General features: G+C 28.7%; 1 protein-coding gene across 2 annotated transcripts; it reads right to left on the reverse strand.

The window, feature by feature from the left end:
* Positions 1–5,787: 5,787 nt before the first annotated feature.
* Positions 5,788–19,121, reverse strand: LOC114126091 (MFS-type transporter SLC18B1-like). Of its 2 annotated transcripts, none has more exons than XM_027989971.2 (12): positions 18,664–19,121; positions 16,545–16,851; positions 14,290–14,385; positions 14,151–14,224; positions 13,273–13,420; positions 13,121–13,189; positions 12,929–13,046; positions 12,037–12,152; positions 11,781–11,971; positions 11,540–11,635; positions 10,806–10,974; positions 5,788–6,869 (listed from the first exon to the last, which is right to left on the reverse strand). In XM_027989971.2, the coding sequence occupies exons 2-12, from the start codon at positions 16,659–16,661 to the stop codon at positions 6,552–6,554; spliced, it is 1,512 nt and encodes a 503-aa protein (XP_027845772.1). In that variant the 5' UTR covers positions 16,662–16,851; positions 18,664–19,121; the 3' UTR covers positions 5,788–6,551. The 2 variants fall into 2 exon arrangements, with proteins under 2 accessions (XP_027845772.1, XP_027845780.1); XM_027989979.2 differs by lacking the exon at positions 18,664–19,121 and adding an exon at positions 17,722–17,877.
* Positions 19,122–20,170: the final 1,049 nt, after the last annotated feature.

Raw genomic sequence — 20,170 nt, forward strand, 5'->3', positions numbered from 1 at the left:
TGCAAAAAACCGTACTGTTGTATATAAAGTCTAGCCCTACTAATAATTATACGATTGCTACTCATTAAAAAATAATTATAATTACATTTAAATCTAATACCTAATTGTTATTTTAATTATTTAATGAAAGTAACATAATATTGATATCACTATATTATGAGTTATGATAGAAACAAATATTCTGAATTAGGTACTTAGGTACATGTTTTACTTAGGTACTGTTTTTACTTTTACTTAATACTACCAATATTTTTAAAATTAATAAATTCAAATTCTGATTTCTATTTTTTTAACTAAACTTAGCTTAGACTTAATCGAGCTATTAAAAATGTGTATACGATTCTGTGTACCAAATAAATTCAATCATATTTTTTTATTTTATAATTCATTAGATAAAAACGTACAAATCAGTTATTTTTCGTGCTTTAGATAGGTGCATATAGACAGTGTCCACGTGTACCTACTACGATTATGGACATTGAGATATCTATGGATTTAATCTTTGACTATTTGATGAATAATTTATTATTATCACAATATTGAATATAGTTACAACCTGTATGCATATAACTAATCATCTAACATTTCTTAATACTAATTAATTATGATATTATACAACTAATCTACATCAAATACTGAAATATCTATTTATAACTTATATTATCATAGACACGAACATATTTTATTACGTATATTATATTATAGTTAAATCGCATAAACATTTTTTTAATAATAGTATGTAAAACCTCATATAATGGAATTCCGCCGATTAAACTAAAAACGAATACGTTATTCGTATTCGTACGTTTTTATTGAAATATTGAAACTGCCGAATAATAATCACAAAAATAATTATTAAATTCTCGATATATTCTATTCCCGGTAATGGTATAATTCATACATTTACATAACTAAGAAGTTAGAGAAAAGGGGGGGAGGGGGTGTAGATCGGATCAAACACAAACAAATAAACGAAGAGAAACCTTTACTTCGATATAGGTAAGCACTTGAATTGCAGCTCTTTCTATATATACCAAATAGGTAGACACTTAAAAAACTATAAGGCGTAATTAATAAAACATATAATATGTTTATCATAATTATTATAACTACTTTTTCGATATAATGTCACATTAGTTTTAACATTAAAACATGCTCTTATAACTGGATAGTAATTTGTTGAATTACCAAATATTTTCCGATCCACACATTAATTACGGTAGATCCGACAAAAACTATAATAATTATTATGAAACAATATGCAATGTATAGATATGAAAACAAAAAAAAAACAAAATCATTAGGTACTTACTGCAGTAAAATTCTACTCTGATGGCTTTTATATTTCGACATAAAATTGTAATAAATAACACGGTTCATTTGTACGAGCTTTTGAGAGAAAATCCAAACGACGACAAAGAAACTAGATGTACGTATAATAATACATATTATATAATATATTGAATTAAGTAACGTACGTTTGTGAATTGTGAATATGTATATAGCATACACATTGTGGTTTGTAATACCTGCGACGTAGTTTATACGTACCTTAGGGAACTATTTCACTTAAACCTGCAGCGACGTATAGAATTGAAATAACTTGCTTTTTTTTCTTCGTTTATACGTATCTACGTTATTTCTTATTGTATAATATAACGTACATATATTAATATATTATACATATGTAATATTGTAATTGTATATACGACAGTTATCTATCTGCTAAAAAAAAAAAAAATGGATAAATTATATTATATTATTAGGACCGATCGACTACATATTTTATGATTTGTACATTTGTGATATATGTATATATATACAATATACACGTTCGAGTTACCATGAATGATGAATGACAATTCATATTTTTTATCGCACTATAGCTTATTAAATGAAATATGAATAAGCAGGTACTCTTTAATAATATATCTCTTTAAAGGTCAATTATAATCGGAGAAAAATCACTTATCTCACAGTCGAATCTCGTAAGCATAAATTATTATTGATTTACATTAAAATTATATTTAAAATTAAAAACCAATAATAGTTATTTCTAATTATATATTTTATAAAAATATATTCAAGTACAACTAAACGAATAGTTTTTTTTAATGTTTATATAATATTGATATGTATAATTGAGCACACAGAGTATTGACATTGGTACCTGATAGCCAAAATTGATTCTGAATTTTGCCCAATGAATTCCACATGACAGAAAATGTATATGTAACAATCAAACCATTTTCAAAACCATATTATTAACTTAATATCTTAATTTTATAAATATAAAAATTAAAATTAATAAAATTAACCCATTATAAATAGTTATATGTATTCTATGTAAGCTAATAAGTAATAACCTTGTAATTGATGTTCAAAAAAATAATGAAAAAAAAATACATGAGTCTAGACTTTATCAATCTGTTATACCTATTACCTACCTATTTCATACGGCCTAATTTTTAAATTTGATTATATCGATATAAATAAATCACGTTACAATATAATATTAAATAATTAGCCGCCATTATCAAATAAAATCATAAACTATACCATTAGCTATAATATACGACTAATTGGTCGACAAATTACAACAAACGAAAATATAAGTCAACGAACTCGAGTATTTTAGTTAGAAACCTATTGTCACCACACCGTAATTATGGTACAGTTAGGTTAAGATTTAAATGATCATTCTATAATTCTATACTTATATTAAGCCAAGTAATTTGAATGACGTTAATAAAAACCTATATTTATATCTACATTTATGATTTACTAAACGATAAAATACATTCAAATATACAATATATTAACTATACATGTTTTAGTTACCTGTTTAATATCATAGTAATATTACTTATAAGTAGGGCTCGGATTTTAAAGCATAATAAGTCACTAAAAAAAACATACAGTTGTTTTATAAAAGCAAAAAAGAAGTATATGTTTCTTTTTTAAAGTATGACCAAAAATTAATATAAACTAGTTATAAAAATGAATAAAAAATGAATAAAAAGATAATTTAAATTTAAAAAAAGAATTAACTACCTACCGTGTATTTCCTTTGATTTGCAGTACCTAGTGAAACTAACTCTATTGTCTGACAGAATATTTTTATACGTAGAAAATGAAGTCCCTACATCCATTGAAGTGATTGGGGCATACTTTATACAAGAGGTTTCAAATTACAACACTAAATCTTAACTTTTGAAATTGATATCTATGTTAAAGGCATACTGACCGTATATGCACTGCAGGCTATAATATATTTAATAAACGACCCGGTAACGAAAACAATAATGATTCAATGTAACCACCATTTAGTCCACATCCTGGGTTTTTACATTTCTTATTAATTCAATATTTTATTATTACTTTAATAGCATAATAAACATACGCAAATTCTACAGCTGAAATTACTAAAAAAAGCAACAAAAAAGCATTTACATAAAAAAAGCCGAAAAAGCCAAAATAAATTTGGAATCAGAATGAAGTGAAACGAATTTATCTATAAAAATTAGATTTATATCTCATATATAAAAAAAGAGGCATAATATGCTTTAAAATCCGAGCCCTACTTATAGATATTAATCAAGTATCGAGTAAGTAATGACAACATAATGTAGCTTACCTATGTTTTCTCTAGCTGTACATTATTCGTTACCATAGTCAGTATGTTTCAATGAAATAGTGTGGAATTTGTGCACGATTAGTGTTTGATTTATTAAGATATAATAAACTTAATTATTTGTGTAACATTATAATTTTCAATTTTAATTGATTATATGTACCTACCCTGTCTAAACTTTATAATATATATTATACTTAAACAGCTCTATACAGCCTTGAACTTGAATGTTTTCGACCTTGTAATTATATTATATGAGTATATATAAAGATACAGTATCTCACCTCATTAGATAGTTATAACAATACTTATTACTTATAAGTTATTAGGTACTCGCTTATTACCTAAATAAAGTAATTTATCGATTAAAAAGACGCCACATGTGTTGCCTCCATGTTAGGTTACAAATATAGAATATAGCACATTTTACATTGACAATAACTTTACTTTGTTATTTTTTTTTAAACTAAAGTAAATTGGTTTATTAAACAATTTAAATGTTAAATAAGTATCTAAGCTCTAGTACATATCGGAAATATCGGAAACTTTTATTGATATTTTAATAAAATTATGTCGAAATGTATTAGTATTTTTTAAACATGTTATTTTTATACATTTGAAAAAAGCAAACATGCTTCAAAATTAAAATATCAATAAAGAAAAATTCCAAAATACCTTTAAATTTTCTAATAGATCATTAATTACTCTAATTTTAAAAATAGCAAAGTAAAATCGATTATAGAAAGATCGATTTACGACTACTTTTGTTGTTGTACCCTGTGTATATAAATAAGTATAAGTAAATTATATTAAATTAAGTTGTATAAAAATATGAACACTGCATGTCATTCTACATTGATGATATATTAAATAATACATAATTTATAATTCAAATATACCTTTATACTCGTAAATTATGTCATAATTTCAATTATATCAGATTTTCATTGTAATATAAATTATATTATGTACTTATAAAAGCTCCGTGTATAAGATACAAACTTGAATCAGTTAAAAAACTATCATCACTTATTACTATAACACATTCTCAATTTTTATGTTCTTGAATTATTTTGAAATCAATTTTAAAATTTAAAAAATTATAAATTAGTCCAACGTAATTAACGGTATTGTGATATTGGGTTACTCTTTAAAATATTATGTAAAAAAGGGTTACAACAATACACGTAAAAAAAAAAAAATCAAAAATGTATAAACTAATATAAGTTTACAATAATATTTTTCCTTTACTTGGAATGTTAGTTTTTTATTATGTAAATCGGTGAATAATATTAATTTGTTCAGTAAAGTTTTAAACACATACACACTAATGTTTCACGGTAAACGTATTTTTTGTGTTTTCCCACGTCACTGACCAAACACGAAATATAAAGCACCTATTTATTGAACGTTAGGTACAGATTGCTTTGATGAGGCTTCTTCTTCTTAATAAATGACGTAGAGAGTTATAACCACAATAACAAGAAACGCAATGAATGATTGCGTAACTGATTTCCGTGCAAATCGTCAGTCAATTTGATTCATTTTAAAATATAACCTATGATAAATAAAACTTTTTTGAAATATAAAATTATAATAATACCATGTATTGGATCACAGTTATTAATTAATTAATAAATAACTTGTAATATAAAATGTGTCGTATCATCGTACTGTTAAGGGAAACAATATTTATGAATTATAAGCGATTTCTTTTTTATCCTTATGTTAAATAGTAAATATACACTATTAAATATTTCTTACATTAGCCTTAATGGTATTAACCTATAAGTTCGAAGTGCTAAGTGGTCAACATAATGTATGATATTGATGTATTTAATAATTTAATAATTAAATGTTGATGTTGCACGGCGCCGTATATAGACAATTTAGGTACACTACTATAGCGGTGAGTTTATGTTTCCAGTACTTCTTCGTTTTAAACATGATATTACCAATAAAACAAGTTATTAAAAAAAATCTTGAAAGACATCGCGCGTTGTTCTTATTTATTTATTATATATTGTTTGCACATCAGTTAAGGCATATCTTGTTACTAATTCTTGGTCGTAAAATGTAATTCTCAACGTTGCTTTGTTGCTTTTAGAAACCATACCAATCGCAAAACTACAATACAAATAAATACAAAAATGTATATTAAAAATATAAAGAACAAATACAAATAAGTTTTTATTTAAAAAAATGTATAATTTGAGATTCAGCAATAGTATTATACAAACATATTTGCTTGACAAGCAATTCGACATGAATATATATTTAAATAATATATATAAAATATTTATACATACAAATAAATTCGTCAAGGCTAAAAACTCGAGCCCTGGACTAAACAAGCACAAAGATACGTTATTATAAAAATAAATTTCTATTAAAAAATATAATATGTAGGTGTATAATATAATATAATATCTAAAATTATTACTTATCATTATTTGTATTATTATTATAAAACCAATAAAAGTATATGAATCGATGACTGGACTTAAAAAAATATAAAAAAAACAAAACAATAGTAATTATATAATATTATAAATAACAATGGCACAACAATAACAATATCGATGACGGTGACTATACCTAAATAATAATGGTTGTGGTGATATAGTGGTTTTGGTGGTCATCGTACCGGAAAATGGTATTGATCTGTTTTGCATATTATATGCTGGTAAAGTTCTATAAAAGGAGTAAAAGATGGCGACGGGAAGTGAAAATGGACTTATAACTGCTAACACGACTATCGTTATTAAATATTTCAAAATTCGAAAAATGCGTTTAAAAAAAGAAACAAAATATTATACAAGTTCATCGGCAGCTGCAAATGGCGTGTGGTAGTAGTGATAATAATAATATATCACAATATTATAACAACGCAATAATATTATTAAATACGTGCAGGTCAGCCCAGCAGACCTCTGGTCTCGTCCGCATAACTGTTTCCCATATGACTGCCGATGACCAATTCGCTCTCCTTCCGGTTCCACGTGCCCAATCGATTTTTGTAGCTGCTGCACGCGATTATGCCATCCATGCCTGGCGGCCTTTCTGGGGGGGCGGGGCACGTGAGCGCCGACGAGATGAGACCATTGTATGCGCCACCACCGCCGTTTTCCGTCACGGACTTGACCAGAGGATCCATCAAATTATCCAAACTGTGCACGTCCTTGACCAGTCTTGGTGGTCGGGAGAAGATCAAAAACAACGTTACGGCCACTCCCTGCGAAGGAGAAATAAAAATTAAAACTCCGACATTAATCCGTTTAAGTCCTAGCTGGAGTGCTTTTTTTATGAGATATTATAGTGATAACAAGTAGAAAATTATGATATAATAATATGGTAAAAGTTTGATGAATCGAAAATCAGATACGTTTTTCTCCACCCACTTTTTTCTCTTTAAAATCAATTCTATACTGTTATTCTTTAAACTATTTGATTATATGCTTATAAAGTTATATCGCATTAAATATTATATTTTAGCAGGTACCAATAGCTGAGTAACTTTTATGTCAGGTATTGAATGCTAATAGTACGCTAATAATCAATAATCTTGTGCTTCGATTGAGCCTAATAAATAATAATTAATAGGTACGCACATACGTTTGTGATATTTTTATCGACTTAATTACATAAAAGTTGTACGGTTTAATTAAAATCAGAGTTTCAAAATGGTTATTAAATAATTATTGAATAATAAAACTTAAATTGAATAGAACAAAAGTTATTTCTCAATGTGTCAAATATCAGCGTGAAAACCATTTATTTTTCGGTACATAATATTAACTATTAATAACTATTTTCTTTAGATGGATACTTTTATTTGCGGTATAATTATTGAAAGATAATTATTGGTATTAAATTATTTTAAGTTAAATTATAAATTAAGTACAGCATTTTAACATTTAATATTTGGTTTAATATTGTTTACTAATTTTATTTGTATAATGGTTGTTTTAATATAAAAATATAATGTATAAAAAATATTGCAGACCCAAATATTAATATTATATTATGTAGGTATTCAAATTATTAAGAGGGATTTAAAAACAGTGAAGGAAAATAGTCTCAATTTATTTTTTATATTTTTAATAAGTATAAAGAAATACGGTATCTAATTTTTATAGGAAAATGGGTATCGCCAACCCTGCTGGCTACTGTAGGTAATTGAATGTCGTAATTGAATTTCCGTAATCGAGTTTCTGTAATCATTTACGTTAGAATTTTGTACAGCGTGACGTTGGGTAATAAATTTAAAAAGGATACCGACTACGCTGCACAGTATATTTCAAGTGTACTTTATCATTGAATAAAACATTATATGCGAATGTGTTAAATTTTAATTTAATGGTAATTTATTATATGCAAAAAACGATTCCGAGTGGTAAAGGTATTTCAGCCTTTATCTCTGGGGATATTTTATAATATATTTATATTAAGTACCGTAAGAAATGTATTTATCCGTTAGTAATATGGTAGGTTGAATTAACTTTTAACAACAAAAAAAATTGTAGTTAGTTTGTATCAAGTCAGTCTTCAAATAGATAGTATAAGATATATCTAAATATTTTAAAATTTGTTAAATATACTAGGGTAATACGGTAAAAATAGGAGATAAACGGTTTTGTGAATTGCACTGTATACAGGTTAACTTTTCCGTTCTGTAATCGTATTGACGCGCGTGACTCTTAAAACTTTTATTTGATCTTTTCGATAAGAAAAATCAAGATTTTTATCGACGTTTGACGAATGACTAAGGCACGCTTTCAAAAAGTATCAACGTGTAATCGTCGTTGTCGCGCAAAAATAAATGTGACCTAGCTACCATTATATTCCCATATACGATATATGAGTATAGTTAGAGCATTAAACTTTCTTACGACCTGCCATCAATCAACCTGCATTAACCCCAATCACGGCTGTGGGTCCTCCGAACAAGGTATTTTATGAATCACCGTCATAACCGCGAAGCCAAAAAAGCGAACATCAAAATAACGATGGCGGAATATAGCTAAAAGACACAATAGCAAAGGTTCAAAACAGCTTAAGTAATAGTTACTTTATTTTCAAATTATTATTATTATACGTGTTTAGCGATACATCAATCATTAGGACTTAAAAATTAAGTATAAAAAATTAAAAAACAATACACCCCGTTCACACATTATGTTTTTTAATTATGTAGTGATAAATTATACGCTATACCTTTCAAATAATTAACAATACGAGTAATTATTTCCGTATCCCGTTTTTGAATTTCTAAAATTTTTAATTCTTAATTCTCATATAATATAATATAAAACTCTTAAACGAATATAATAAAGTTATGATACTATACATTAATACGTTGTAGCCACTTAACGATTCACGGTTTAACACACACTGTCGCTGTCGAATATTGTGCTCGTATCTAATCCAACTATTTAATTATTATACCTATCTCTCAAAAATATTCATTAATCCGCTGGATAACCCAACTATAAAACTGATTGTGATTATCTGTATCTTTATAACGTATAAGTAATATTTTTAATTGAAGAAAGTCTTATGACAGGAATATGAATAAAATAAGATACCTACTTAACTCATTTTGAACATTACCCCTTTCTTTAACTATATTACGCTCAGCTATTTTTCCGTCATTATTTTAACATTTACTATTGTCATTTCACGGTTTAAAGATGATACCTGTATTTATTACAGTATAATACTGTGATAACTGTGTGTTGAACGGTATTCATGATATCATAAGTCATAAGAAAATGCGTTAATCGCCCAAGTGCTTTCCGTTTACGGCGTATCTAAGGTTATAACTTATAAATAATAATAAAATATAGAATTGTTATTGTATATTTAAATCAGTAAAACGGATGCAAATTCCTTGGCCTTGACTGCAACAGTTCGCTATACATACTCGCAAGTCGTAAATTCCTATTTTAATTATCTAAATATTTTATCACACTTTGTTGTATTGATAATACAATAATCAGCTATTTTCTTTCTGTACGAATACAGAAAGAAATAATATCATTTTAATGTAAAATATATTGTATATTAAGGTAAGGTTTATTTAATTAATCAAAATCTAGTATAAGTTTATGGTAAAATTAATTTGCTATTTTCGTTTAATTTAGTATCGATTTTTTTTTTATCTCATAGCCAAAATAAACACTCAATTTATCTACTTGGTTCTTGGTTTATGGTTTTAAGCTAATTTTCATAATATAGTCTTAGTTTAAATATTATTAAAACAGTATAAATTTTAATAGCCACCAACCCGATAAGCGAGTGTGTAACTCACTCACACTTGTTTAATCTTATCTTTATGTTTAATCCGCAATATAATAGTTTAAAAAAATCAGTTTCAATAGTATTAAAATCAATCGACGTTAATGACCGTTTAATTACCTATGATTTAGAATTAGAATAATAATTTAACAAACACAACTGAGAAAACTGATAGTCGTGTTATGAATTTAATTAACAAAACTATTTATAAGCTAAACAAAAATACATGAATGGCAGTAAGTTTGTAAATAGATGTTATCAAAATTACAAAAAGTTTTTAAACATTATCATTTTTTTTCCTTTTAATATATTATCATCGGGTTATTTATAGACTAAAAAAAAAAAATTTAAATGATCAGTATCTATTTGTGATAACGTAAATCAACAAATTGAAAAATATTGTTATTCAAAGCAGTTCTTTTGCTGATTTATATTATAATATTACGAAAGTCTTTAATTAAGTTTTCTTTATGTTGATGAAAGTTTTTAATCAAAAGTTTGCGTAAACGACAATAATTCGATCAGCAATAAATGCGCGTATATAGATTTTACATAAACATTATTTAAAATTGTTCTTAATCCTTTGTCGAGTTTTTCTTCTTATATAACTATTTTATAATCATACGTTAATCGTAGTCACAGTGGAAAATTGTTTTATTTAATTTTTTAGGATTAAAATTAATTTTACCCATCTGGTTCGTTAGTATAGAAATCATACATAAAGATAAAATCCGGAACTCTATTTATTTGTATATAAATGCTTATATGATTATAAAATATTATGTAACAACAAAAATCGATCTACTATCATATTAATAATGAACTATATAAATAAATAACCCTCGCTAAATATTTTTATTTTTTTACTCACCACTACAGCGGATAATACGATAACAAATAAAGTAGCTGCGCCAAATCCTACGATATCGTACAGTATACCGGCAATTGAAGGACCGATAAAAGCTCCAAGTGCAAAAGTGGATGTCCAAAGTCCCGATATCAGACCATAAGTTTCCAGATTATTGGCAAATCCGTGCTGACTGGAAATTCAAACAGATGTAATTATATTTTTATAAAATGAAGTCAAAATAAAACAATATTAACATTAGTAGAGAATCATTTTAACTTACTCGATAAGATGTTATAATACTTTCAATATTTAATTTATAGTTAGTTAATTGAATAAGGTATTGTATCAGTATCGATATTATTAAATCCCAAAATCTGTCAATGTCTATCTATTTAGCACAATGGTTTATGTGTGTTATACAGTATCTCATATATTATTATTCAAATTTGTTCAGAATCGTTGTTTTTTTTTATATCACTGATATATACACGGGGCATTTTTTTTGGGGCTAAAAAATGCTATATGTTGGTAACTAATTGTTTCAAATCCCTCTCTTGAAGTTTTAACGAACTTTTATTTACACAGTTCGCCATACACATACATAGGAACATAAAGTTTAAATAACGAAACGGTTTATGTACATGAACGAGCATGTAAATCAATAATCCTAATGTCACATTCAATTTAAAAGTAACGAATGGCTTATGTGATTTATTATCCGATTACCGAGAAAAAAAACCTCTGCAAATACTTACATGGCTGTCCGCAGAGCGTCGGTGAACGATGCAACAAGTTGTGCGCCGATGCCCATGCCGTGCATCACCAATCCTAGTATGGTGACGGAAAATTCTCTGAAAATGTGCGAAAACACAGTTAACGTTAACATTATTTTTCCGGCATGTTATCGTAACATTTGCATAACATAATATCTAGCATGAACATTTTTTTTGTTTTTTTTATAAATCATTTTGGGACGAACACCCGCTGTATACTTACGTCGGTCTGTTGAGAAATGGCACCGGGCCGATAAGACTGAATCCGATCATGAGAATGATGCACCCAAGCAACGTGACTACTTTTGCCGGCAGCACTTTGTCGCACAACCAACCCCACCATGGCGCAGTTAATGCATAAGTACCGCCGTTTATGACAAACATCAACCCCAAGACCATTGGAGATAATTTGAACTGAAAAATAAAAAGAAAAGATGAAAACAAAAATAACAGCGACGTAATTATCACAGCGATCATACTTGTCTAAGATGTGGTTCCAAGGTAGCGGACAAGAACCCAATGCTCATGGAAGTCACGATAATGCTAGCCGCCGCTAACATTATACCAGGAATTTTCAATACTTTCAATAGACTAGCTGTAAAATATGACGTGTATAGTATTAAAACACACATTTTAACCAATTTTTTATCTAAAAAACAATTATAATATCCCCATCCGGTACCACACCCAACCACCCAAGATTATAGTAGAGCTTTTAAAAATATTTAAAATATAAATGGCAAAAACAAACCAATACAGATTTGATTCAATAGACGAGTAAATAATTTCAATGACAAAAAATATATCTTTAAAAAATTAAATATTTATCATATTATTATTATTCGTTTATTTATTCAAATATTATTTAACATAATATTATAATCCACCCTTATAGTTTAAGTACATGAGATATCTCTTTTAGTTATTTGTTGTACTTTTTAAAAATTGTTATTTGAATTATTCTGACTATTTTTAACCACATTTATAACAGAAAATATTTTGGAATGATTATGCAGACTACAAGCGTACACGGGCTTTGAAACAGAATTCATCGTAAACTGTTTTTTAATATAATATACATAGAGTTTTAAATGTTTAGAATCGTTAAAATTTATGTTATTGTCTGCGTAATGCATAAACCAACATTTTTTGTTTTATAATAACAATTATATCATATTTGATTATTAGAGAATATTCAGTTCTAAAAAGGTTATAAATATATTTTATAAACGTGTTATTCTTTGCATTCAAGTTAATAATAAATGTATTTCTTAAATTTATACAATAAATCATGCAATATACTCAAATTGTATACAATTTATAAAAGATTTAAACTTTATAAGTGATAATATTTTTTCAATAAAAAATTACCATCACTAGTTACGTCATTTCTACGATTGGGGTGATCGGGTAACACAAACGCAGTCATTACAGCCGAAAGGAAAAGTGTGGAACCTAAAACTAAGAATGGGGTTACAAAGCCTCCGACCTGAAAAAAAAATAAAATTTGTTAGTGTGAAAGTTTTTTGCAATGTCATCATATTATAAACACTGTATTCTAACTTCATACAAAGCTCCACCGACAGTTGGTCCAACAATCAGCCCAAGACCAAAAAATGTCTCAAGTGAAGCCTAAAATTATAAAAATATTTATATAAATCATATAATGCACGGGTTAAAATTTATAAAATTAATTGATTCGTTATTTTTCTTACAAATGTGGTAGCCACGTTGTCCGGAAACTCCATCGCAATGATGGCAAAACTGGCTGTCAAAAATGCCGCATTTCCCATCGCTTCGACGATACGTATGACGAATGATAAAATGATGAATGGATAATGGCCTTCCACCCTGTCCAAAAATCTGGTACCAAAACAGAAAAAAAAGCCCCCGTTTTTAATGAATCCATTAGGTTTTACGTCATCAAATTTAGAGTATTGATTTTATGTCCTGAATCATTAATTCGAATATGCACATACAGTTAACACGCGTACTATATCCGCTAGAGATCAGTGAAGTATAATTTATTTTAATAAAACATAATAATATGAAATTATGTTTTATACTAATGTGTCTTTTTGACTGAACATAAGTTATGAACAATAATAATAATAGTCATTAATAATTCAAATGTTTATTAAAAACGTTAGTCTCGTTTTATTTTTTTTATCACGTATTAATATAGGTACTGAAAAATTAAAATATTTACACGACATTTAATTATTAAACGGCTAAAATTTATTCACTAAAACTTTCGATTTATGTTACTTCTAGGTCAATAGACATTTTTAAACAAAAAATCCGAGTAAGTCAATCTGCTAAATGGTATATAATATATTATAGAGTATACTTCGTATTTCTGTTTTTGGTTACTGAAATGGATACAATTCATTGATTTCATTGATAAATCATTGTACTTTCACTAAAAACAATTCTGAGGCAAGATAATCTGTCTGTTTATATTTAATAATTATTAGCTTAATTAAATTTAATTATTTAAAAAAATATATTTTATTTTTATATTTTATATACATTTTAAAATTAAAATAATATATTTAATATTTGTTATAGATTGCTGTAATTTTTTCCTTACCCAAATAAGATTGCACATATTCCTGTTGTGAATATTCCTCCATTGAATAAGTACTTGGGTCCAATCCTATTCAACTAAAATATAAACAATATTTTTAAAAAAATCTGCAATATATCCTTTTTTTTTAAACTTCACTCACGTGTTTTCCATAAACGGGACTGATTAAAAACACGACCAGTTCAAAAATACCGAATACCAAACCATATTCGGTTGCAGTGGCTCCTTTTTTTTCAGCCTAAATATAATATTGAACAGATTTTTCATCAACATACAATATTATTTTATAATCTATTGATTAATTTTGTTTTTTTATTAATTTCAAAACAATTAATTAAAACATTTATAATATTGCATTGTCATAAAATAGCTTGTAATAGAATATTTTATCCTATGACTAAATAATATGTGCATTTAAAATATGCGTATAATGAGTGATCAGCCAAGCATACTGAGTGACCTGAGTGACTGAGTGATAATGGATTTATTCAAATTCTGATTTTTGGAATTTTCAAATATGCTTGATTAACATATTTTAAAATTTTTTTTGTACTACTTGATGAGTGTTTGTGGTGTGATACAAACATTTATTTCTCAAATAAGGCCCCCCATTTCACTGTTAATTATTTGGTAAATATATATTTATTTTTTAATATTGATGTATGTTATTCAAAAATCAAACAAGTAATTTCTCAATTATTAAAATATTTATACTAAAGATAATTAATCTTTAAAAATAGTTTTACAAAAATAAATTTTTTTGTAATATTAGATCTCTGATCTAGTACTTATTAATTTACTTGGATTCTTTTTTATAAAATATAAATATTGATTGATTAATATAAGTTACAACAATTTTCAAATAACCATAACCCAAATATCTTTCAAACCCATTATCATAGATCTACTATCTGCTAGTATACAACATTAAATAACTCAGACTAATCATTCAACATTTAATTTTGATACTTCAACTTCTCAGAAGAAATAAGTAACCGTAGAAAAGGAGGTTCTCATATAAAAACAGAAGTTTGTTTCTTCATAAGACACTCCTAAAGTAATACGTACAACAAATTTCAAAAAGAAGTGTATTAATTGTTTATGTTTATACTAAATTTATTTAATTACGTTATATTTACTTATACAGTTTTACCCTATAATATAATGTACAGTGTACTGTATACATGAAAATTCCAACAATCTAATTATAAATAATTATATAACTAAACAAAAAAGGGTAAACACTGAACATGCGTGATGAATCACTCTGTATAATATAATATATATATACAATATACTACCTATATAATGTTTAAATGTTTAAATATTATTCTAACATACATACATTATGTATATAAATTATATTTACATTAGTAAAGAGTCCTGTTTATTTCTATGTAAACATGGCTTTTAAGTATTAAAGAATTAAAGAGTCTTTCACTTTTCTTACATTATAAAATAAATAATATATTAGTTTCTTTAAATGCATTGTATAATTATTATATTATAATATTATCTAAGTATCACATTATTAACGAAGGAGTATGCAATAGGTACCTATCAAAACATTCTAGAAATAAAAATCAATTATAAATGCATTACTATATAATTATAAATATCGTTTTCAAATTGAACGCATCGACTTTTATAATATTTACAAACAAAATAATGTCGAGGTTAACACTAATCAAAAAAATCAGAATGTTATGAAAACTTTGGACTTGAGAGCAGCATAATATAATAATGTGGGTTTTGTATTTAGGTCGAGATTGTAAATTGGAACACTTTTTACATACACGCGCCTTTATTTATATTTTATCCGTTTGTTTGTAGGACACAATAATATGGTTACGTGACCTATAATGAATAATGTAGGTATAAAAAAAATTGAAGGAGTGCCGGACCGATTTCTTTGAGCAACCATGACCAGGAGCTTATCGATGTTTGAGAAAAAACTTAACACACCTATAAAAATTTAGGCCAAAAATAAGACGGATAAGTCAAACGGAGATTATCAATATTTTAAAGATGTTGTAGTTGTATATTATTATAGACTTATACATGACGGGCCCCATGTATGTGAATTTAAACAAATTTTAGGTCAGATAACTTAATAACTACGCCTATTGCTATAGTGTAGAGTACAGATGTTATACACATTTCGGATGGAGTTTTAAATTTAGTTTTGTTTTTCTTAAATCAATTATCAAACACGAAAAACCATAATAAATCATCTGACATTTTGCAAATAAGTTATATTAAACCTAACGAGTCATTGACGACCAATAAATACTGTCCCTCCCTACCACCAACATTGCACAACCCCGCGTATACGTGACAGCTGCTTCCAAGTTCAATGAACTATATTATGTTTGATATTAAATGCGGTCCTCTCACCTCTTGGGGGTAAAACGGTGCCTGCAACGACACGCAGATGGCGTTACAAAAGTCAGCAATACTGAAAACGATTAACGTCAACCACTGTCGTTTACTGAAATTTGATATGCGTAGCATATTAAATGTGGACGGTCCACCGCGTAGATGCGCCGATGATGCTGCTGCACTGCTGTCGCAAAACTGATAGAGCTTTTGTCGTCGTTGTTGTCAACGCTATAAAATATGACCGTCGATCACAGGGTTCAAGAGAGTAGACTGCGAGACAGATTCGGTTCCCGTGTCACATGATTGTTGTTGAACCGTTAATCTGTATAATGTAATTAAGGTACAAGAAATCAATAAACGAGAATAAATTATTTAAGGAAATAAAACGAATTTCCCGACCACAATAAATCCATCTCGGCAATAACGATAAAATATGGAAAACATTGATGTTTAATACTAGTATGTAGGCATTTATAAAAAATATAATAGATCCATTAACGGGGTCGGTGACACGGCGGGCAATCCGTATCAGTATGTAAATACACTAATACCGTATTATAGCTATTGTATAGGGTGTCCCAGCAGAAGCGCATATTTAAAGGATGCCGGGATTTTTTTGTTTCTGAATTAGCTGCATTGTTCCAATGTTTTTCTTATTTTATAACATCTCCCATTTGTAAATTTTTCATCGCAAAGCAGTTTTTGGCATTCATCGTTATGGAGAGGTTCACAGTGAAACAACGCATAACAATAGTGAAAACGCGCCACAAGTGCAGGCGGAGAGTATTTTTCTGAAACCTTGCGAAAGCTTCGGACGAAAAAATGCGTCTTAATGAGCGACTGCAACTCGTTTGTTAGTAAAATTCGATAAAACTGGTACAGCTATGTCCAAAGATCGTCCGAAGCTTTCTCAAGGTTTCAGCAACATACTCTCCACACTTGTAGTACATTTTCACTAATGTTACGCGTAGTTCCACTGTCAACCTCTCCATAGCGACGAATGCCAAAAACTGCTTTGCGATGACAAATGGGAGATGTTATAAAATAAGAAAAACATTGGAACAAAGCAGTCAACCCAGATACAAAAAAATCTTGGCGTCCTTAAAATATGCGCTTCTGCTGGGACACCCTATATAATATAATAATATATAATATTATGTAAACTACGAATTTATGGTATTATTATTATTACTATCATTAGCCGGTCGGTGATAAGCGGACGTGGCATATCGATGTTGCTTCGAAAAATAACCGGTTCGTACGTTGAGGGAATAAAACCCTCTAGAGAAGAACAAACGAAAAAAAGTAAAAACCAAAGAAAATACTGTGCTTCCGATATTTTCGTACACTGCGTGTGCGGAACTCGTCACAAACGATTTATTTGAAAATAATAATTATTGTGCATCTCATAATCGGTGACCCCGAGCACTAACGCAGATGACCCATCGCTCGTGCGTTCTAGACCGATTAGCGAACGTCGTACTATTATATTATCGCATGTATTATCATCATCGCTATCGCGTACAATTGAATCGCGTAATAAAATCGTTCTGACTTAAAAATATTGATGTTCGTTTGATTTTTTTTTCACCCGCAAATCCCTTTCATTCATAACGACATAATAATATACGTGTAAACGCGTGTAATAAAATATTCCTAGATAATAATACCCCACGTGCCTCTTACCAGTTCTACCAAATACCTAAGCGAGACTGTACGTAAATCGTTCGTTTCGGGGGGATGACGGGAGCGTGCAACTCACACGGGCGGCCTAGCCCGTTCGGATTTATAATACATTCGATGATTCGGCGGTTTCGAGAGATAAACAGAAATCTTATTGCCGAACATCGAAAAGCATACTGACCGTGTGGGCCCAAACCAGCTATCGCCGACGACGATACCGACACAAGTGCCGACGTCGTAATGACAAACACGACATTGTTACACGATAACGTAGTCGTGTCCGCACAGTGCACCGGCTCGTCGCAGCGAATGCGTTAAAAATGTTTATCGAGAACGACGTCCGATCGGAACGGGCAGTATAATAGTTACGCGTATAAGTCATATGCCCGCATCGCGGCATATCGAATATTAAAATAATAACGTAAATAATAATCATCGTGTAGACACTCACTTTATAATATTATTATCTGGACAATCGGTGCGATCCGCACACGGTGGCGGCGACAAATCCGACGTGTAACGGCGATCCGTAAGACCTGGTGTGAATACGCTTAAACGGTTTATTCAAAGTTCACTTCTCGGCGAGTGGTGACGGCGCAGACAGATGACGGGTAGGTACAGCGCGACGTTAACAACAATAATATTATAATGTACGATCACGGGTAAAAATTACAAGACTAATAATTATGATTAAAAAACGATTATAACGATATAATATTAATATTATTATTACGTAGTGTCGCGAACGTGACGGACCAACGTGCACCCGATTTTCGTGTCACAGTGATCGACGTGTACCGCGTTATTGGCGTTTAATAAATAAAATATTATTGTAATAATTATTATTATACCGAACAAACGCGCGGCACACAACCAGACCAGAGGTGAATCCGCGTGTACACATCATAATATTAACGTTATATCGCCGAGTTCGTTATCTACACGCGCTGGGGTAGCCAAGGTGGGGGGTATTGTATTCGTACCTACATGGCTTATACTGTTGAATGTGCCTCCTATAAACCAATAATGCGTACATCGTTTTCATGGTTATTATTATTATATTATATGTGACCAAAGTTCGATAGGAGTGTACCTATATAAATATATATATAATATTATGTCTTGCGCCTATCAGCCATTAGATAATGATGCGTTACACAGAGCTAATATATATGTTTTGGAGGAAATCTCCTACAACTATTTGACGGGGGTGGGGGAAGGGTAAGGAAAATTAGAAATGTTTTTTTTCCAGGCAAAATATTTACCATTTCTACAGAGGAAACGTTTCGAGTAATTATCTTCGGGGGCAAATTATATTCATAGGGGAAAATATTAAGAGAAATGTTCAATAATAGGGCTAAAACCCCGTCATGCTTCCACCATCAATTCCCAATGTGTACTAGTAGGGTTTGTTCATTTTTTTTTGCGTAAATATTATAATACATAACCCTAAAAATAGCCTGCATATAAACCGCGAGGTCTTATCGCCCAAAGCCCATCGCGCAATACCGATATCATAATATATGTTTATAATATCAAATATGTATTATAAGATTTCGGATGGTACAAATCTTGGTATTTTAATGTTGTGAATGTATATTAATATGATAAAATAACATAATGGTAAATTAATCGTACACCTATAATGACAGGGTCTCGTTGTTGTAATGAGGGTTATTTTTTTTTTTTTTTTTTAGTAACGGATTCTTAATACAATATTATTTTGACATACACTCAAGTATAAAAGTTTATTTTTATTTTTTGTTTTTACAATATCCGAGTTTTGAAGTATTTAAGTATACCATTTTAATAGGTAATGACTTATTGTCATTATTTGGATCGAAAAAGTATATATTTTCACGCCAACAGTAAATTCGTATTATAGTTATATACCTAATACTATTAGACTTTTACGTGCTTATGTCAATTACAAAACTAACTTATATTCCGAACTTATA

The sequence above is a fragment of the Aphis gossypii genome, chromosome 1 (assembly GCF_020184175.1).
Source record: "Aphis gossypii isolate Hap1 chromosome 1, ASM2018417v2, whole genome shotgun sequence".
Taxonomy (NCBI): Eukaryota; Metazoa; Arthropoda; class Insecta; order Hemiptera; family Aphididae; genus Aphis; species Aphis gossypii.